Source organism: Phoenix dactylifera, chromosome 3 (genome assembly GCF_051530095.1).
Source record: "Phoenix dactylifera cultivar Ajwa chromosome 3, Ajwa_hap1_PhDact_Kaust_v1.1, whole genome shotgun sequence".
NCBI classification, from domain to species: domain Eukaryota; kingdom Viridiplantae; phylum Streptophyta; class Magnoliopsida; order Arecales; family Arecaceae; genus Phoenix; species Phoenix dactylifera.
The window spans coordinates 387,344-410,394 of NC_143192.1; the positions used below are offsets into that span (position 1 = coordinate 387,344).

Genomic DNA, 23,051 nt, shown 5'->3' on the forward strand with positions numbered 1-23,051 from the left:
TTTCTTATTTGGCACACAGAGATGATGCCCAGCTATAACCACCCATGCCGATCGCCCAGAGATTAGCTCAGTCGTGGACACTAGGTGACATATATTGCCCTCCTACTAATGGGTTGATCTAGCATGTGTAAGTTAGGAGAGCGGCAAATCCGAGCCATATCACTTGCCCCCACTTTTAAGATCGAGTCATTCTGCTCAACTCAAGTGAAGAAAAGCCATCCATCAGATGATCCGGCCGAACCAAAATCAAATTGTCTGATTGGGCCCAGATATTTTCGAACGCCACGTTTAATGTCCGATGCAATTTTCACAGTATTAGTTTTGCTTCCAAAGCGATGCAAGTAGAAGCGGGAATATCGTCATTATAGTCTTACCTTCTTAAGACACTAACATGATTGATCTGCAGGAACTAGGAATGCCGAATGCTGAGCAGATATATGACAGCTTGAAGAGTGGGGCAGTTGCCCGAATGCTTGGATCAGAGCCATTCATGGTTCCATATAAGACGTGAAACCCTTAGTCATTCGCTCTCATTTGGGAAAGTCGTGCCTCTGCATCCGAGTGGTTTTCTGTCCGGTGAGTGCTTCGGCATTTTCCTCCTCCACTTTTTTGGTGTTCTTACGTAGGTTGGCTTTCTCTCATTGAGATCCTCTGCTTTTTCCTTCTTTTTCATTATGCCGAGCTACCATGGTTGGTTCGTCTTAAGGTGACCTTGTGGCTTCTTCTTTCGGCAGCTTTCTAATGGCTCGAAAGGTGTAGAAATGGAGGTCTCTCTCATGGTCTTGACACTAAGAACTATGCCCTAGATCAGGATGATTTAGACCGATTCCAGAGGTGCAATCGCATTCTTGCTGGAATCTTTCTCAGGTTACTAGCACTTAACCACCCATATTGATCGCTCAAAGATTTGCTCGGCCGTTGACTCCGCATGACACATGTTGCGCTCCTACCGGTGGATTGAGTTGGCAGGTGTAATTTCATTAAGCAGCGGATCCGAGCCGTATCAACAAGCATACAAGTTTCTTAAAACAACAAAAAGAAGAAGGATCGTCAGAACAATATGCATGCAGATGCCATACTATGTTCTTTAGGTGCGGTGCAATGCACACATTTTACACAGGACGTTCGGCAGACGAGCAGGAATGCAAAGGTCATGCCATTGGTTCCCACACCAACCAAATAACACACGTAGAAAGCCAGTTAGCAGGGGAAATTAATTACCTCTCAAATGAGTAGTATATATGTCCTAAGCTCATGAAAATATACGGAACCAGATCTATTGTCTAAATTTCCATCCTTTTCAAAGAATTTGCATCCTCACGCGCTTCTCTTCCAACAGCAGCAACACCATTCTACATCCAAGCTAGGGTCAAAGTTTCCAAAAGCTACTATGATTACTAACTTTTTTGATGCACCAAACAGCAAACGGTGCACACATCAAAAGCCAAGCTTTCTACATGTAAGATGATTTTACGAAATGTTCACTTTTTTTTTGCCCGAGAAACCATTTCCGGCAGCTTTCGAAAATTGCTCTATGGTGTAACCATTCGAAAATGGCATTCAGGATCATGAGCCATCAATTAATCAATTGTCTATGGACATAAGGATCGATCTAGCCTCAAATTCCACTAATAGATGGCCCAAGCTTGTTAATTAGGAAGCTGAAGATTGATGTTCATGCAAAAATGCTTCTCGTTTTTTCAAAAAATGTTTCAGAAGCAAGGTTTTTCGGTGATACGTCTGCTCGCGAAGCTGGCACGAAACCGCTGCACGAAAGGTGCTGGAGAATTTTAAAGTGACGAGACTCTACTTAATTTTTTTCTCAGAAGAAACACAGAAAACTCTCTCTCTCTCTCTCTCTCTCTCTCTCTCTCTCTCTCTGTCTCTGTCTCTGAGAGGAACTTCTCCGTTGCGGGAAGGCGAAGGTAAGCCATGATTGGCTCATGAACCTGCTAATTCCATTGAGGCATCCGAATTGATTTCATCCCAATGGATCCACATCTCATATACTCTCCTTGTACATATTTACTCTGATGAATAAAAGCTAGGGGAAGTACTTCACTTCCTCCTATTTTTCTTTCAATCAAAAAAAAAAAAAAAGGGACCGGAGAGGAACTTCTAGGATAAGTCATTCATCAGCTGTAGTAAAGCACACATGGCTGATGCTGGATAATTCTATATTTATATTTTACTGCATCACTATTATTTTTTTTTTGGATATGGAGAAAATATTAGAAAAAGTAGCAGACCTGCATATTTGCTTTGTTGTAATGGCCCATGATCTAATGCAAAAAAATTAATCGAAATATATTATTTAATTTTGTTTGCTCTAATTTAAAATTTATCGAGTATACAGTCGATGTAACCAAAGCGTATGCCGGTGCATGGATCCCCACAAGAATCCTTCCTACCCTACCTTCTTGGGGCAATCGCAGTATTCCGTTCACACAGGACCCATTCGTTAATTAATATAAAGCATAATTAATGTCGAACGCAGGCAGATTTCGTCCACACGCAAATTGGCGTGTTGAGAAAGCTAGAACGGTTCGGTGGCTCAAAACTGGTAGCTGCCAACCAAGTGGCGACGTAACTCCTCTGGAACTCGAGCCTCGAGGGCTGCAAGGGAAGTGCGGGCACATAAGCTTGGTCCCACTCCCTCCTTAAATGCAGCCGGGGGGTTCATAAATTGGACGGGTGAGGCTCAACCCCCAGGCCGCAAGAGCGGTTCGCGGTTGGAGCTTTGATGGCCGCAACCCCGGCGGGCCGCAAGAGCGGGTTGCCGACCCATTCAGGGTTCCAAAACTCCAGATCTTGCATGACGGCGGTATCGTGAGATACTCGAAAAGATCCAGGAAGGCATCAGTAAGTGTACGGTGCGACCGACCAATTAGTTGTGCGTAGTTCTCGAGGGAAACTTGCGACTGAACATGGCCTACAAAAAAGATATTCTTCTCGTGTTGTTCGGGTCTTTAAATCCGTCTTGCTAGTCACTGAATCTGGTAGGAAACGGGCGAACAGCCAATTGAGCTTTGTACCACGAGTACAAACAGGATTATTTTCAGTTCTCCATATATATATATATATATATATATATATATATATATAAACAGGAGAGGATTGACATTTCAAGGAAGGCCACTGGGAGACTATGTTTAATTTAATAAGAAAGATGATTGGGGCTCTACTAGCCTTGTCCACTGGTTTTCCCAGAGGGTTCCCACCTAGTATTCTAAGCACTGTATCACCTGGGATACACTTAATCAAGCACTGCAAGCACTTCTCATAATCATAATCAAGTTAAGGGGCATTCAACGGCAGGCTCTACATAGCAGAAAAATTAAAACAAAAGATGAGCATCATACCGAATATTTGCCATAAGCTTCATTTTACAACGAGGCCTGTTTTAACTTATGCAAATCCAAGGTTTTCGGCACCGACAAGATGATTGTTGGCATAACTTAACTGCGATTGCTGATGAATGACTTCCCATTTCACCATGACAAATTGCAACTGAATCATGAGAACCAATTTAAATGTTCTCTCATCTGATGCAGCGCAGCCTAGGACATGGATTATGCTGACGTTGAGCTCCACAATTCACACTTGCTAATGTATTATCTGGTTAAAACGGGATCCAAAAAAAGACAAAAGGATGAATAATGCCGACAGGCAAACCCTCTTATAGCAGCTGATGAACGGCTTTTACCGCAATAGTTTCCGACACATTCAGAAACCTTTTTTTGTATCATCTCATGATTTCAAAGATACTTGTACAACATAATAAACAACTCCAGTGACAGACAAAATTACCTATTGAACATCTTTTTTTGTGTCTGTACTTAATGTCAAAATACTATATGGAGAAAACATGCTAAAAACAGGACTTCACCCACCAGCTGATCTTCCTTCTAGCGGTTTATCAACATTATCAGTGTTCACTGCAGCATCATCCAAAGGGACATCTGGAGCTGCCCTGTTACTGTTTTCAACTGCTGTTGTGGTTATAGGAATAGCCTGCATGCCAATAGCCACCTTCGGATGAGGAACAGGGACGGTGGTAACTTCATCTGTGTTAACATCCATCAGTTTGTGCTGTTTCCGGGTCCTTTGTGCTGCCAGACCTGGATCCTTAGAAGCATTTGCCAAAGAAGGATCTTTGGGTAGAGCCCGCAGATCAACAGATCCCGATGCTTTTGAGGCTTGCAGTAACTGTAGCCGGTAATCAGTTTCTGGACGCCTACAAACCTTCCTTAATGGTACTATTTCCTGCAAAGGAATAAAATTTTACGAGACCATTCATGTGTGCAATCCTAATGAAACTCTCATGATAGATTAGTTGTAAAAGTTTGACAGGTGATCAACTGACGAGTTATGCATTAATTTCCTGCCAAACTCCAAAAGCATAGACCTACAGTAATAATGACATGCTTAGATAAAATGCCTATATGTTATAAAACAAAGGAGCTCTTTTTCCGTCAAACCCTTCTTATATAACTGTGATTCCAGTCTCAAAATGGACCAAGCTAAACTGACAATGCACCATTAAAAATCGTGATCAACCATTTGTTTTTAAGCATCTGTTTTGTTGGTGTATAAGAAGTGATGCACATCAATGCAGAAATAACTGGTGATTCCAGCTACTGAAGAACAGCAGATATTTTAACCGTGTTCCAATAAAGCGTAACTATTTATCTGGTAAGCAGTGCAAAGTCAGTAGTTCGCAAGAATGGTAGCAACTGTCAACTACTCTAGACAAAAAGGTAATAATCATGTGTTAGCCATAATTTAAAAAAAATGTCCATAAAATTATCTACATATGCTTTGTTGTGCGCCCACTGTGGCTAGCTGCAAAGCCTGGTTACATGGTAGTGTCAAGGTAATCATGGCAACAGTGAATTTCTGATTAAAAATCACAGACACTAAAGGTTAAAAATCATAGCTTCAAACAGTCTGGAGTTCCAGAAATCTTTGCAGAGCAACATGGAAAAAGAAAAGGATATACATACTCAAATTATATTTTAACAAAAACAGTCTAACTAATACATGACAAAACATTAGGGGCATATTTGGATGTCAAGAGATCTTATCGGTCCAATAAGATCTTTCCGGCTGGTTGGTCTGTCTTCTGCAAAATACAATGAAAAAGCAGCAGCTTAGAGAGGTCGGACTCCTGGGGATATGACTAATCCTTAGTTTTCAGGGATAAGTAACCAGTTCTGAAAGGTAATTTATCTTATACCAGAAACAAGAAATTAGTTGTCATGAAGCTTATCCTCTTAAACCACTAACCCTTCCTTCCTCATTCCGATGCAGTTATTAGAAGAAAACACTCACAGCATGATCTCATCAGACATAAGATCTCCCGGTATCCAAACACGCCCTAAGTGCCTCCTTTGATGCCCTCTTGCCAATGTCATAAGGACATCCTCCAGAATGGGGATGGGAACTGAGAAGAGGAGATACAAGGAAGAAATTAAGCAATTGGAGAGGCTAACCAGTTCCACAATGCCAATCTATGAGATATTGGATCTATCTAGAAAAAAGATCTTCAGTATTCCCAAAAACTTTGGTCATCATCCAATTTGAGCCCCCCCCCCCCCCCCCCCCCCCCCCCCAACCAAAACAAAACAAAAAAAAAAAAACTTAACCCTCTTCGCTTGTCCTATCTTCTCAGATGATTCCAAATCTAGTGAAGTTTATCCTAGGATAAGCTAGCAAAAATCCATACAATCATAAATGAGAGAACAAAGTCATTTTGTTCTTATAACTTCATGCCATCAATGAGAATTCAATCAAAACATGATATGAAGTAGGAATTAGAAAATACAAAAGTACCTCAGACTGATCATGATCATAGCGGACCAGGAATCTACATCGACATCCACGTATATCATGTCTCCGTCTTTGTGCATCAAGGACATGAGCATCAAAATAGAGAGCCTGCTCTTTACCTTCCTGATGCATCCAACGAGAAAAAGCCACATCAGTAAACAGAGAAAAACTACAAAAATAATTTTCATTAAATCTTAAAAATGCAAATTCAGGTATATTTTATTAAGTTTCAAACTTGGGTGCATAATTTTGTTGCAATAGCGATGCCTTCAGGTAAAATGATGAACAGCAAAACAATAAATTATACATGATAAATCTTTCAAATCATTGACTCAAGTGTCTTAGGCTGAGAAACCGCCCCTTCAAGTGGTGGTAACTTCTTGAAAATTATTGAGAAGGATGACTGCCCTTTAAAGGAATCATAAACCATTTTAATTTCCATATCCTCCACCTTAGTGACTCATACAGGAATATATTATAAATTAAGTTTTAAAATTGGTGTGCCTGGAACCGTTCAGAGCATATCAATCATGACCAGTACAAGCATGAACAAAATTAAACCCTTCACCAATATAAAATGACCAGAGTTTCGCACATGTCATGCACTTGATTCCTTTTCCAATGCACCGAAGGAGAAGACATTTCTCTTTTTTCCCCTTCTTTTTCAGCATAGAAGATGCAGATGAAGTGCATGTGATCTGGAAGGAAAAGAGTGGAAAGGAAGGCAAGCATGATCCATTTTTCCTCTATTAGTCAGCATTTCATGCCCGAGGCACAGCAGGCCCAATATGTTTTTTTCTACTCAGCAGAATAGGGCCTGCGCAGGAAGGTTAGACTTCATGCTTTGGAGGCCACAGCATGATTCCGGCCTCCAAGCCTTTTCTGGTATATATAGTGAATTTGTATCAAAGTGGAACTAATTGGTTGAGATACCTAGGGATTTGTTCATCATTTTATTTCAAAAATTATTACATGTTTTATCAGGTATAAAGGCATCAAATTATGGGCCAGTATAATAATTGTGGTGGGCAAACAACAGTAACTGAAACAACCAGCTAGAGTTAATGTCAAGAAGGTCAATTATCAAAGTTATTGTTTCCCTTAGAAGGACAATATATAGACATTGAATCTTAGAAAATATATAGAGAATAAATGGAACTTGAAGCAAGCAGCAGGAGAAAATTTCAACAAATTACAATTCAAACTTGTGTGAAAAAACAAAAGCATAAGTGGACTTTGGAGACAGGACATTAAATTTAGTGATCCCTACTCCCAAATAAAAGGTTAAACATGTATACTGAGAAGAACTTAGGGAGACGAATCCAGAATTAGTGCATACCATACATATGATTTGTATGGTATGATGACCAGTTGGCACCATAAACAGGGTATCTGCAGTCATATACTAGCATATTTTCTTCATATCTTGTATGAGCAGTTGCACCACAAACTAGTGTGTTTGATTCAACAGTCAACCCATTGTATGACTGTTTGCCAATCAGGATGGTTTGAGAAAAACCCTAAGATGCCCCATCCACACACTACTTTTTCCTTCATTTAGCAGTCCAGTCTAGATATCAGAGAAATGAAAAATGTTAAATCTTGGTTTTACAAATAGATTAGAAAAGTAGAGTGAAAGAATAAAATGAGTTTTCTAGTTTCATAGGCCCACAAAAAGCCTGAAAACAAAAATCTGTTCTTGTTGCAACAGATACATGCAATTTCATGATATACAACATGGAATTACAAAGTCTCACCCAGACTTTATGCATCTGTATATAGACTCGACCAAGGAATGAAGGATTTCTCATGCATGTTAGATTTAAAGTGTTTTATTAGTATATTTTTTTATTAACATTTTAGTGCACTTTTTGATAATAATTACAATAATATGGACAGACACTTTAGCTTGCTCCAATACCAAGTTGCAGAATTCAAATACCATTACTTCCGCCAGAAAAATAAGTCTCAAGTGGAACTGGTAAAATAGATTGATAATATTAACTATAAATATTCTTTCAATTCATGCTCTTAGGACGAACCACAGGAAGGTTAACTTTTAACACAATTATATTACTGCTAGTCAGAAGGAAGGATCCATATATAAACCTTTAGAAACAGTGGTTGTAAGCTGACTAGCACCTGAAAACAAAGTATGAGATCTCCTGGAAGTACTGCAACACATTCAGCAGCTTCACATGGAAGAGACCGTTGTCTCACACATCTGCGTACGTTAACCCACTCATCCTCTTCGACACCAAAACCGGCAAATCGAACACGGACTTCCTGAAACAAATAGCATGTTTTAAGAATTAGACATAAATAGCAACCTCAAACCCATCTGCATTGAAATTAGACATTTCTAGTAACTTCAATACCATTTATTCGGGTCAAATAGAACCAACTTCACCATTACTTCCAGCAATGTATGATATTCATGAAGATTTTAAAAGAAAATATGGTTTTCTTACTCCTCTTTAATATAAATACCACCTTCTATAGAAGAAGATGCAACAGCAAGTCAAAAATGCATAGAATAGAAAAATTGCCTTAGAATCATCTATAGTAACAAGAACTTTGATTAAAACAATAATCCATCACATCCGGTATTGCCAACTGAATGCGACAGAATAAGTGATTATTACCGGATCTCCTGTTTCAAACATTCTATGGGAAAGAAAGGCTGCAACATCATACCTGCAAATGAAAACATTATAAGTTCAATAATAAAAAGCAGAAGATAGATACCAAAAATTACCAAAAAATCTAGTGTACTTTTAAGAGAATGTGCTGGATAAATATCAGAATAAGGGAAGACATATAACTTTATCACTGCAAATGTTTGTGCCAGTGATGTCAAACCCCTATAGTTTAAATATACATGGATTATGGAGAGGTTCGCCACTGGGGTTTAAAACACTAGCACTTCTTTACTGCCGTGCAATCAGAAGTGAAGTTTTAGGCCCCGTTTGGGGGATCTTTTGGAGAACCAAAAAGCACTTTCTGGCTCTCCAAAAGTGCTTTTAGATAAAAAATGGTGTTTGGTAAAAATTTCGGAACTCTCTCCCCTCTCTCATACTCTCTCCCTTTCTAAATCCCCAACTCTTTGGCTTCCCCAAATCTTGCGAGTTCATTGGAACAAGTATGACTGCTATGCCTCCAAATCAATCACAATCTTATACCCATACCCGTGTCACATCAACACAAGTACACCGGGACAAAGTGTCAAGTCATGGTAACATAGATGTGCACCACTCGCAAGCTCCATTAATTGATCCATACCTAAAGGCATGGAAGTGTTAAGGCCCTAACCTTTATATGTCACGCTTCAGTTTTTCACCGGTAGTTACCCCAAGGGTTTATAAGTGTTAAATGTGGCATAAAAAAGATTCTAGCATAGGCCTTACTCCAACATGAACTGCTTGCGCACAACCTTGAGTACCATAATTTGTCGAAGGTTGTGCTCTCAAATATAAGTAACCAACAATGTGTTCAGCTTTTGAATAGTAGATGAATATATGAAGCAAATTATCATATTATACATGTAAATTAAAGCATTTTTAAAAAAAGGCAATGGCAAGGCCAAAAGTCTTAAAGGATTGTATACTTATTTCTCCAAAATGAAAGGAAAAGAATCAAAACAGGGTCAAAATGACACCAGTGTTATGGAATGTTATGTAGACATTTTTTTGCCCGCGACTTGGTTGGCAAGAAGTGGCATCGGTGTTATGCAATCAAACCAATTTATAGCTAAAACGAAACTGGAGTAATATATGTATATAAAACAGCACATATCAGCACAAATGTAAAGCAATATAATAATTGTTACCATGCCCCATCCCTAGCTGATTTTGCTTCAAACTCCACTTGAGGAGTATCCATAGAATTTCTTCCTGCTGAAGTTGTGGAATACCATAAAATGTTCAAAGGTGTTCTAAGAAATGTTTAGCAACAATTGAAGCCCAATTATATTCAAGTATGGAAAAATGAACAAGCTCTAAATGCCATATCAACAAAATAATCAAGGCAATCTAGAATATCATTTGCAAAGATTTTGCTTCTTTTAAAAGCATAGAGACTTAAAACATGTAGCCAAACAAATTGATAGCATTCATAATTTTGTATCTTAAAATTATAATGTATTTGATGTAGTTTTTAACACTATAAAATGACTGTGAATATACCTTGCATTCAGATAATTCATAGATCACAATAACTATATGACAGTAATTCCTAACAATTGAAACTAATTAAACCTCAATATAAGTTTACTTATATATTTTGAGTGCTAAGGTAAAAAGATGTGGTTTAGCTCCAAATTTCCATCACAAGCCAGCAAAAAGGGCTAATAGCAGACAAATGAAGCCCATACTTGTGACGATGCCAATGAACAGTCACTTTATCACCAATGCAGAAGATCCAAGACATATGCTAAAACTCAAATGATACCGGACCTATGTGTGTTTGGATGTATCTATGCATGTAGACACCTTCAAAGTATGAATCAGCCTATATATTATATATCTGAATCCCACCCACTAGTTGCAGCAAACTCTTCTTGAATAAATAAACTGTAATACTTATCTGTTAGGGAGTATGCAGCACTTGCAGTGGCTCCACTAATAACCAGTTGATATATCTCTCCTTTCCTGATTTGTTAGCGGTGATGAATCCACCAGGTGTTCTTAAATCAACACACTTGTCTATCTTAGCTTCAGGCAGTGTTTTCTTCAGAAGTAACCATAAGGCCTTGGATGAGTGGAATGAGAAAATGGACTGGCTGGTCAACCTACAGTACGGGATGATTTATGCTCGCATGGAGATGGTAAGGCTTGAGGTCGAGGAGGAAAAGGAACAGAAGGCCCTATGGGACCGTGCCTCTGTCTTCAAGAACATTGCATCTGCCCATTGGCATCGGAAGCATGAGCCAGCGAATGAGAAAGAAGCCAACGGCAAGGTTATATGAAGGGATATCTTAGGAATAACTTCTGGCTGATGCATCATGTACTAATCTACCTAGTTATAAACTTTTATATATAATATCAGTATTAGTATGAGAATTATTAGTATGCTAGTGTCAAGAAGAAAGAAATTTAGTGATTTTTTGGAACTTATATTAGGGTTTCATAATTTATTCATGCTTTCTTTATGAAAAAAAGAAATTAAATCTTGTTCCTGCCCGATTTCTGAACCAAACTCTGTTGGACATGTTTCATCCAGGGATAAATATCTCTCAATTTTTAACCTCAAAAAAGATAAGAAAAAGTGGAATAGGAACACCTATTCTTGTGGATTAGTTATTGCTTGTTTTGTTTTGCTGAAGCTTATTTTTTCCTGTTTGGGATCCAATAATTCTAGGTTTGAAGGTATTTTTGTCCATATAGAAAAAAAAGAAGAAACAAGGGTCATAGTCTGGATCAATTAGCCAGTTTTCAGGAACAAGCAAGAAAGGAGCAGCTATTAGGCCAGAGTCTGTTTTCAGTCCTTGGATCAATTAGGAATGTCCAAAAAGTTACATGAATGTTGAGCAAAGATCTAATTGAGATGTAAACTCAGTCCAAAGAGTCACACCATCATATCACCTCAATTAACCTTAATGACTTCATGAAGTTCTGTTATCTGTGAAATTTTGTCACCTTGATAAACCTCGATGATGCAGTGAAATTTTTCTATCTGCAAGATATTCATTGGTGTTGCTTCTGTGCTCGAATCTTCTTATATGGCTCCCTGTTAGACAGCATTGTATCTCAAAAACCTTAGCAAATAAATTATTTCTGAATTATTTGCCGATAAATCACATGAAATAGCACCCCAATTAGACTATGGCAACCATGTAGATGTGTAACTGGCCAAATGCTCACGTTGGAAGGCCTTTCCAATGTCTCAAAGGGCACCTTTCATCAGTTCCTTATAGAAGTATTTGAAATAAATAATTTTTCTGATAACCATAATTAATGTAGTAATACTGCCCGTGATCTAAGTCCTGGGAGTCTTGTGCAACTGATATAGCAGGATCCTCCTAGCATATACAAGACCTATTGGGGTTTCATCTGAATTCTGAAGAATAAAGTCATGTTAAGTGCTGAATTATTGCTTGAATTTTCACAAGTAGAAGTGGCATTTTAGATTTTCAATGTTAAGATTAGCTGTGAAAAGGTCTCTTGGAGATTCTTTTCATAGTCAACAATGAAGGGGATATCCCTTTTAACCCAACAGCAGGTCCATGTGATAGCTTGGTAAATTCTCTTGGTTGCAAGTGTTGGAAATATCTGTTAATGTAAGAAATCTAAAGCTGTTAGTGCTTACCCAAGCTCTCACATCTCATTCAGGTCCTTCATGTATATAGCTTATATAGGCTTGCTTTATTATTGTTGGTAAAATATCATTTCAGCATTTAATTGCACTTACAAAGATTGGAAACTTCTTATCATAAATTAACTTGCAATAATAAACTATGTTAATCTACTTAACCATGAATTCAATCTCCTTGAACTGGTTCCAAAGTAACTTTCTTGTTGATTTATATCATCCACCATCTGTTAGCATCAGGAATGAATAATAAATGGTTAACAGAATGGAACATCTGGATAGGAGCGAGAGTGCCTGATTGTCTGTTGAATCACCATTGTTGAATTGCACGACCATTTTGACTTGTAATGGGTGACTACGATAGACAAGTGCAGATGAAGTGTAAGATACGTCTGAAAACAATTGGACCAATGGTATGAAGTATATGAATAATATATGTATTATTTTTTAAATAATAATATTAGCTATACGCAAAAAATTGTGTTATATGAATTTTATTAAATTTATTTGCATCATGGTATTCATTTGTCTTATATCTAAACAATTTTGGAATCATTTTAGGCATTTGTCCTTTTGGACATTTTGTCATTTAAAAGCAACCTTTTGGTTCACCATCCAAACACACCGCAAAACACTTCTACAGCTTCAGAACAGCTTTAGAAATCTTGATAGCGAAAGCTTTTACAGTAAAAAATTGCTTCATCCAGAAACAGCTTTTAACCTCAACACGAAGCTTTTGCCAAAAACTACTTTTCAGCCAAAAGCTACAGCATCCCCAAACAGATCCATAAGCAAGCAATAGCTACATCTGTAACCAGACAAACTTGCTCATTCCAGGCATAACAATAAGCTATTCCTAGCATAAACCCATCATTTATACTTGCCTACTTTTTTGTTATGAAAATAACACTCTCAGCCAAAAGTTATGTCAGAAATTATAGACAAACAGAAGTGGCCAATAGAGGAAGCTATTCTAATTCCAGTAGTCCGTACTCCCAGCCCATAAACAGGCTTAAGATACAAACAGTTCCCTGACAATCTGAATGCCAGCAGTATCCTCTTTCAAGACATAATTGTGCTTAAGGCAAAAGTTCTACTTGACATCAATATTGTGGGCAGAATTGCCTCCCACTATCTTCAGGCTCTTTTTGAAAATATAAACAACTCGCTAAGCTGGAGAAACTTTTCATCTATTAATTTTCTCCTTTCCTGGCCATATACTCTTAATCGTTTGGTGCAAATAAAAGCCATTTTGAAGGTGGCACAGCACTACCAAATTTTGACCAGAAACAATGCAACATGAATAGACCTATTGATCAGCCACTCTCTAGATGGAAACATGTGAACGAGTGAACCTAATTTCACCCATTTGTGTGTACCTTAGCAAGACCCCAGAAAGGAATTTGTAAATATGCATGGTATTTAGTTTTTTTAAAAATAAAAGTAATGTATCATAGTCCAGAAGCATTTTGAGTGATGTAATTGGTGATTAAAAAAATTGACACCTATGCATTATCCTTAGAGGTAATTCGATTAATAAAAAGTGATCAAGACTTATTTCAACTTAAAAGGTAATTTTAACTTAATAGAGAATATTTTATTCCAATAACTCAACTACTACACAGCTATGATGCACAGACTTAAATCCGCTCAGGATTAATAGTCGAAATTAACATAGTTACATGAATCCTGTTGAGCACAACACAGACCATGAATGAATTATGAGTTGTAAAATTATATCAGATGATAATGTAAATAATGTTCTAAAACTATATCAGAATGACAATGGGAAAATGGAGCACTGAACAGCAATTCCACCATAACTGAGATAAAATCTAAGATAACTACCTGAAGGAGCAGAAACTGGAGCTACATTTCTGAAAGAAAGTGATTCATCCCGAGGCATAGGTGAGATGCTCAGCTTCCCAGGTGCTTTACCTAATTTTGCCCTTTGGGCATATCTCCTATTTTGGAACCAGTTCCACACCTGTAGCAATCTTTGTAATGAATAGATAATCCTAAAAGGTTTATATTTTGGAGATGTATAACTAGAAAGACTGTAACCTGCTTCGGCTGCACCGCAATCTTTCCAGCTCGTTCGGCAGATGCGCTTCAAGCAGATAACATTTTTACTTCTCTTGATAAAATAAGTATGGAAGTTGCCAGCGCTGAAAAGAGTACTATGTCTTCTGCATACCTGAACTTTTCTGCGAGAGCACATATAATTTCCCGAGCAGGTATTGCATTATTTACTTCTTGCAAGCACATTTCCATCTCCACCACCTTAAAATGAACAATCATCAGATCTCATCAGATAAATTAGCAAAAAAACTAAACCAGAGTAAAAGGTGCATCATGGAATTAAAGTGTACCATAGTCAGCTAAGTTATGTCTTTTTTAAGAGGAGAAAAATTGATATTGAAGGTTAAACTATGATATGGAACCCACTTTTTGCATTTTATTTATGACACTTGAAAATTAATAACAGTAGGTGGGTAGGTAACATACTTACACATACTATATATATATATATATAAAGATGAAAATCTGCAAACATTCAATGACTTATATAAGAATAAACCTTTGTGTACCCTGGGATGTACACCAGCACGTACCCGGACAGAGTTTCTGCGGGACCACTGAGGGTAAAATGGGCATTAAGGCTTCTTTTAAACCACCTAGCTGCCATGTATGTTGCACAAAACCGAGTTTGGCGCTCATTCCAAGTATGCACAGGGTACACCTAGCAGTACTACTATAATTTAAAACAAATTATCTGCAAATTGTCTACAATTTGCATTTCATCTATGATCTATGAAACTTGAAAACTAAAAAGTAAAAACAATGGAGGATGTGCCTTAAGTGTCTACAGAATTGATAGATAATAACACTGAGTACAAGTTAACTTGGAACAGTTACTGAACTTTTGTCACTTGACATGAAATTAGAATTTAATACAAAGGCCAGGAAACTCAGGTTTCGAGGGGAAAAATGATCATGGATTTCATTCTCGTTATACAGGTCCAGTAACAAGGAAACAAAGAATATGGTGAAGAAGTTAATTATATAATGATAAGAAAGATGATGTATTCATATATCGAACAGTAGTTCCACTGTCACCAGAGTTTCCACATGTATAAGGAATAGTTTCTGCCAGCATCTAGCCAGGCCTACCGGCACCTAAATAGAAACCAATACTTGCTGTAAATTGACAGAAAAGAATTAATGTGGCTAGACTCTCCTTGTGGAAGTGTTCAAGAGGAGATTTCATGCTATTACACTCTAAGCACCCTTCACTATGTCCAAATAACAGGATGACTCGAGATATTAGTTATCATTGCTTTTCTGATTGGGGCATAAGAATCAAACAAGAGAATCAAATTACGTTGATTAACTAACATCTTAAAGGAAAACATGCTAATAAAAAGGGAAATTTCCAAAAAAATAATGCCTCCAGGCCAAAACATGGCTAATGACAGCTTACGAGCAGGTTAAATTTACACATGGTCCAAAAAAATTTCAATTTATTGAAAAATGAGTCAAGAACAAAAGAAGATACCGAATGGTAGTTAATACTAAAAAAATATAAAACAAGACAACTAGTAGTTAGAAAAATCAACACAATCCGAGAGAAAAAAATGGGAAAAAAAAGATACCTCATCTGATATAGCACATGATGTGAAAAAAGAGGTTAATGGGGTGGAAGGGGTGGCCATACATGGAACATAATTTAAAGCGTCTTGGTTTTATTAGAAAGGCAAATATTGTAATTTTTTCATAAAACTACTGACAACAAACAGAATGTTTGAAAACATAGATTTATGTAATTCATGGAAATCATTCCAAGCCCTTCCAATTTATGATATTAGTAGGAATATAAACATTGTTTAAATTTGAGCTACATAGCTAATAAAATAAAGATGAGTGTGCAATCAGATTGATAGATGAGTGCATAGCGCCGTAACAAGGTTTAGTGAAGTTCCCGGGAAGAGCCTTTCTCAAAATTGATGCACAAAATTGGATTTCTTTTACATACCAAAATGAAAGTCGTGTTGCTTTCATGCCAAAGCAGTAGATGATAAGGATATTGTATCCATCCAGCTCCTATGGGAATGCTTGCAATTTAGAGATCATTAGAGTTCATTCTATAAGGTGATCTATCCTCTCAAGGGTTTGTGGATTTTAATGGACAGCTGTTTAGCAACCTTTTAGAGCACTGATAAAAAAAAATGGAGCTATAACTTGTGTTCTTTTTTCTTTCTCGTTTTTGATGAACTCAAGACAATGTAGAGTAAGACTATTGGTGGTTCACTTTCAATAAAGCAAGCTTAGGAAAATGGATGGATCAATAAAATAAAATTATGTGACAGACACATGGATCAATAAAATAAAATTATGTGACAGACACATGGATCAAGTGCTTTTCACATTTGAGATAGCATTTTAGCATTAGTAAGTTCATTCACTCAATGATGCACGTTAGTGCTTTTCCTAGCATTTTCATACAGATTCATCCTGATCATGTAACAGTACCTTCCGCAATTTCAGCTTAACTCAACATTGTGTTTCCTCTTAACTTCTAAACTATAATTTGCAAATCCCATAATATCAACACCCTGTTTATGTTTCTTAAGAGAACCTTCTTCATGTGTGGAAGCTTATAATCACCAGAAATTTCCATAAATATGCCATCTAATTGGCAGAATAAGTAATCTTGATTGTCAAGATTCTCATTTTCCAGTTATCAAATTAACTATTTTCCAAAATAGCCCAATCACTCATCCAATACAATGGCTGCTCCTCTTAGCAGCTAGAATCTTCCACCTAGGGTAATGCACCCGGTTCGCAATCTTCCAGGAATCTCCAATCCGCACCCGGTTCCTAAACATTTCCTTACTAAAAGGGTTTCTAAAGTATATGCTTACCAACACCCATACGTGGACCCACTCCCACACCCACTTCCAATTCTGGCAACTTAAGAAATGCTTGCTCTTCCTAAGTCTGCAAGAGCAACTACAAGTAAACACAAATGAGTAAAGAGATAAACATATGGTTTCATCGACTGTTGCAATTAGGGCATCCATTAACCAAACTGTCCTTACTTGCCAAATCTAAGTTATGATCTCGTTTACAACTTCCAGTCTTTTACTCCCATTTTTTCTGTAACCAAAAGATGGGGAAAAGGACAAAAAGGCAGGCCCTGGAAGGGAATGAGATCCGATGTATAATTGGCAGGATACCAAGGTTGGGAAAGAGCACCAAATCTGATAAATACTTCAGAGACAGTACGATGTGGTAAAGAAGTGATGGTGCTTGACCTTGCATGGAAACTTTCAAGATGAACAATAGGAAAGATTTGAATACATTCTGCTGGTAAACAACTAAAATTGCAACACATAATGATCCTGCTTTATATATTTATCTACGGAAACAACTAAAATTTGAGCTTTTACTCACGTCCCTTCTTCATGTCCTATCAGCAAGACCCTCTTTTCATATCAAATTCATCTCTATCGACTAGCAAATTGCAATTTCCATATCAAAATTATTAGGCCACCACCAATCACAAGTAATGTTTCTCAACATTATTGGCAATTTGCAGTTTCTTTTACCACCACCTCCCTCCACTATTATTCCATTTCAATCATCTACATCTCGTCAGCAACCTCAATCACTGCCACCTCATTATCCAACTCCAGCATTTGCCACCAAAAGCTTACCCGTAGAGTTGATAAGGGGTTCAAGAAAAAGCAATGTGGCGGTGATGAAGGTGATGAGGTGGTGGTGATTTTTGAAAAGTTAAAAATCAACAAGGAAAGCATGACAAAAAAATGCAAACTGATCAAGGTAAAGGAGGTCTTAGTAGTTAATAAGATACAAGGATTATTTATAGTTTAAGAGATTTAAAAAAGGTTTAATCATGCTATAAACCCTGAACTTTTTAAAATTTTCATTTTTATTCTAAACTTCAATTTAATGCAATCAGGTCATCCAACTTCCAAAATGTTGCAATTACTTCCCTGGTCGTTACTTCCGTTTGACGGCCATGACAATAATAGTCACGTGTTATCATGTGACACCTAATGGTTGCTAATGTCGCACAAAACTAGCTAATATGGACTAAACTTTCATTTCCGCCATTTTCACCCCTCTTGCAGATAGGGTATCCACTTCCCATTTCGCTCCTTTCCGCTTAACGACTAGAGACCACCGAAGGCTGCGAGACATTGTGTTGGTTTTTTCCTTAGGCGACGAGCGGCAGCAACCGGCAAGATTCCTCTCTACTTCAGTGACGAAGGTAGGCTTGCATTATATTTTCTTATTTTAGTTTTATCGTCCATCCCTTAGGTTTTCCCATTATCTGTTAATCCTACATCCCTCACTCACGTGATGACCTTCCAACTCTCCTAGATACCATCTCTTTCAAATGGGCTTCGGATCATAGAGTCACATGATGTCCGTCACCGGTCTCCAATCGCCAGACAGGAAGTAGGGCAATGGAAGGAAATGGGAAGTGGAAACCCTAGCCAAAAGATGGGCGAAAGGAGAGATAAGGAGTTTAGGGCAACTTTTTCAATATCAGCCAGTTCCGTGCCACATCAGCAACCATTACATGTCATGTGATAACACATGACCTTTTCCATCACGGCCATCAAACAGAAGTAACAGCAAAGGAAGTAAGTGCACCATTTTGATAGTGGGATGATCTGATTGCACTAAATTGAAGTTGAGGATAAAAATGAACACCTCCAAAAAGGTCACAATTTTTGGCTTGATTAAGCCTTCAAAAAAACCTAAAAGAGTCTTAACATGATCAAATCAAGAGTACGGATGTGGTTATTGATTCTACAATAATCACATAGAAAAAGGTGGGGGTCATGGGGACATATTAAGATGAAAATTCTAGGGCATTAAATATCATATGCCAGGGTACAACCTTAACCATAACATAGTATCGGTCACAAACGGTGGACAGCCCAAATTTAAAAGGAAACAAATATAAGTTTCACATTTCTCAATAGATTAGTGCTTCATTCTACATAAGAGAACACAGATAACGGTCGGGAACACAAGTATATCCATTAAGGCCAGATACCTAAAGGAGTTCATGATCATAATGCTACAAATAACCTCATGCTGTTCAATAGTTTATCCGGGTTATTGTCAAAAGATTATTACCTTTTACACTAAAGCAGTAGACAAGCTACGAATTTTACCAACAAAAAAATAAATCATCCCCGAAAGATGAACGCTCATCAACGGAGAATGTGTGCATCATACTAAATTCCACCCAGCAGTAAACTCCACTTACTCCTCTCCATCCGACAACTTCCCAAGATTCCACCCTTTTTCTTTTAATTAGATCCGTTTAAGGGCCCCGAAGTAAAATCTCCTAACCTCAAACTCCCCCAAATCATCACAAACTAAAAAGAGAACCAAATACTTCAAAAAAGAACATGCAGGCGCATCTTCCACAGAAAAATCCCAAAAGAGTGCTCTAAACCGCACCGAAACAGGATCAAAACCCTAAGGCAGACAGAAAAAATGAAGAAAAAACGAAAAGATCAAAGAACACGAGAACATGCGAGTCGGTCGCGGAATCGAGGAAAATTTGGGGCGAGAAAGGGATCAGAGGTAGGGTTTCGAAAGGATCACCTCGTTATGCGTGAACCGGAAGACGGGGCCTCCGCCATGCGGTGGTCGACCCATTCGATCCCAACCAGAGAAGGCGAGAGAGAGATGGAAAGTGAGGGGACGCCTTGGGGGGCGCTCTCTTCTAAATTCTAATTTATGTTTCTTTCTCCTCTCCTCCCCTCCTCAGCAGTTCTCTCTGCTACCTGAATCTATCGCTTTCGGGCCTTTCATCTCCTCCGAATTTCGGCTAACCGCCTCGCAAACTGCCGTAGGGGTCAAACTAGGGCTCGGTCGATCCATGGCCGCATAGTTAGTCATATCCATCCGAATGACCGAATCAAATGGTATAAAATATACCTAATACAGAAGGCATACTAATATTCGATCTATCGAAAAAATTTCATACCATACCTACCGACATAGTACTAATGTGTCATCGGTATGAAGTCCGATACCGAGAAGACGAATCTTGCATGGCCAAGCCCAACCAGCAAGCTACATCTTATTCGGGTTAGATATTAAAAAAAAGTTCCAACCCGGTCCTAAGTTAGGTTAGGTCAGGATTGGGTGTGAGCCCAACTTGAGTCTCCACCAAAAGCTCAAGCTTAACCCGGCCAAACTTGGTAATTAAATAATTTAGTTATAGGTTATCTACCATAAAATAATTTAGTTTTATGTTGTACATAAACTGCTTGTGTACTTTATTTAACTATATTTACCTTGTTGTGTTGTATAATTATGCAGGTGCACCCTAATAAAATTTCAATGAATCTAATACTAGCCCAACCAAAGGACTTGAAGCCTTTTCCCTGTCTTATAATTTTTGTTCAACCAAGCTAACTCGGTCCATTCCAACGCTAACTGAATCCAACCCAAATTTGGTCTAAGAGAGGGTTAGATTGGATACGTCAAGTTGGACTAGATTATGATCAAGCGATATGCAACGGCAAAATTAGGTTAAAGTTAGCTCCTAATCTAACTTGACATTAACTAAGCACAACTTGAATCTAGACTAAAATGGAGTTAGGTTGTGTTTGATTTGAGAAAATTCAATACAAATATCAAGTTTAATTGGGTTAGAAATAGGAGGTAAATACCGAACTAGGTTAAATATAACTTTCATGAGGTTACGGATACCTATGAAGCAAAGTTGATCATGGACTAGGCCTCGAGCCTAAACTATATTCATTTTTATTCAGTCTTCAGGTGAGCCTATTTCAAATTTAACATTTTTTGTGCCCAATCCCAGCCCATGATCAGCTCTGCTATAGAGACTCTAGATAACAGGACATAATATATGGGCCATTGCAAGACCTTCCATTGATTGACTACGATTTTGTTGTAATGATCACTATCTTATGTTCTGAATATTCCATTGAAGTAAAGTATGTCTTTCAAAAATGAAGAAATATTTTTAAGTTCGATTCCTATGCCAACTAATTTAAATAATTTTTTATCTAATAGGCATTATTTCAAGCATACAATATTGATACTTTTTGGTATTGTTCATTCTTTCTCTCATAGTGATTAACATTGATTATTATAATATCCTTTATTTTATTCATACGCAAATCTAACTAGGACTAAATTATAAAATTAATTGATATTATTTTTCTCTACAATGATAATTACTAGTGTCAAAGAGAGTTTACTACATAACGAAGTTGGTATATTGGAAGCTTCTTCTTTGTGCCAATCACATGGGTTTGCTTTTCATGGTTTTGATTCATAAGAAGAAATGCCCTTTCATATGTGCGATGTCTCAAGTTGGATTCTTTATATATCTATCTATATATGTGTGTGTGTGTGTGTTACATAATAATTTTTAAGATGTGTCTGTCAAATCTAACTAGGACTAAATTATAAAATTAATTGATATTATTTTTCTCTACAATGATAATTGCTGGTGTCAAAGAGAGTTTACTGCATGAGGAAGTTGGTATATTGGAAGCTTTCTCATTGTGCCAATCACATGGGTTTGCTTTTTATGGTTTTGATTCATCAGAAGAAATGCCCTTTCATACGTGCGATGTCTCAAGTTGGATTCTTTATCTATCTATATATATATATGTGTGTGTGTGTGTGTATTACCTAATAATTTTTAAGATGTCGTATGCTACGTAGTTGTTGATTGGATGCCCAAAAACTGAGGAAAAAAAAGGAAGGATATTTTTGGTCAAAGTCCTAAACTAATCTCAACTGAAATGAACTATCCAACTCTTGAATTTTGACTTTGCTGATTTTGAGCATAGATTTTAGACTATAGTTGATCACGTGTGTCCTTTCCTATTTCAAGATATTTATTTTTTATGAACAAGCATATTTACAGTGCACTAAACAAATTATATAGCTAGACGTTTATTTTCAATTGTTATACTAATCTTTCACATACATGTGCATGCATGCATATGCAGGCTGCGCATAAGAGACAAAGATAGAGAGAGAGATTGTAAACCATACTATAAAAAACCTAATATTGTTTCTTATGTGGACTCATTTTTATATAGAATATACACAAGTAGGTTTACCGAAAAAGAAAAAAGCCAAAAAGTATTTAAAATAGGGATCTATATTTGTCAAAATTCTATGTTTGGAGGTTGGGCTTCTCCAAAATCCTAACATCTCCGTATTGTAGATGTTGATCGGTCGATATCACTATCGACCTAGCTTATCATAGGATACAATATAGTATGTGTGGTGTTTGGTATTAGACAAGAGATCACAAATATAAGTCTCTCGGCCTTCTTTGCTATCAAGGTCAAGGATGCCTTGTGTTACTCCATAAATGGCCTCAGAATAGCAGCTACTTAGCTAGTCGCAACTTTCGACAAGTCTCTCTAGTCGTTATCCATATAGAATTTAATCTATGAGATCATTTCCTACAAGGAACCGACTGATGAATGTATATTCTCAATTGAGGATTATGGCTTTCAAAGCTAAGATCCCAAGAAAAAGTAGAGTCGATCTAGTCACTATGAACTTGGATGTCGGCTAAGCCTGAGGACCTTATCCATTCAACTTAGTCTAAGAACTCTAAGGTTCTTTAGCAACATTATGAATTGGACTTCCTACCAATATATCTTGATGACTGAGCATCATTCTCAATAGCTATCATGTCCCATTGGTCATGCCAGAAAAAGGCTTTTTAGCTTATTTTTTTCCCTTGTTCGAGGTGGGATAGGGTTGCACGATCGTGTGGGCGTGCCATCGGTATCTAAACCAAAAAGAGGTAGGAGTGGAAGTCAATCATACTACCATGAGCGATAACGACTTCC

At 37.5% G+C, this 23,051-nt stretch overlaps 1 protein-coding gene across 5 annotated transcripts; it reads right to left on the reverse strand.

Annotated features, from left to right (window-relative positions):
- Positions 1–3,653: 3,653 nt before the first annotated feature.
- Positions 3,654–20,065, reverse strand: LOC103718763 (protein SAWADEE HOMEODOMAIN HOMOLOG 2). Of its 5 annotated transcripts, none has more exons than XM_026809150.4 (9): positions 19,798–20,065; positions 14,339–14,424; positions 14,206–14,251; positions 13,990–14,128; positions 9,662–9,725; positions 8,478–8,529; positions 7,942–8,118; positions 5,836–5,955; positions 3,654–4,266 (listed from the first exon to the last, which is right to left on the reverse strand). In XM_026809150.4, exons 1-9 carry the CDS (start codon positions 19,849–19,851, stop codon positions 3,886–3,888), a joined length of 1,119 nt encoding a protein of 372 aa, XP_026664951.2. In that variant the 5' UTR covers positions 19,852–20,065; the 3' UTR covers positions 3,654–3,885. The 5 variants fall into 5 exon arrangements, with proteins under 5 accessions (XP_026664951.2, XP_008805939.2, XP_008805937.2 ...); XM_008807717.4 differs by having other exon boundaries at positions 7,975–8,118; positions 9,662–9,728; XM_008807715.4 differs by having other exon boundaries at positions 9,662–9,728.
- Positions 20,066–23,051: the final 2,986 nt, after the last annotated feature.

Coding starts and splice junctions, on each gene's coding strand:
- LOC103718763 (XM_008807715.4), bottom strand. CDS start 19,851: ATGGGTCGACCACCGCATGGCGGAGGCCCCGTCTTCCGGTTCACGCAT. Junction 8,119..8,477: donor TGTTTGAAACAGGAGATCCG/GTAATAATCACT, acceptor TATTTGTTTCAG/GAAGTCCGTGTTCGATTTGC. Junction 5,956..7,941: donor TACAACCACTGTTTCTAAAG/GTTTATATATGG, acceptor TGGATGCATCAG/GAAGGTAAAGAGCAGGCTCT.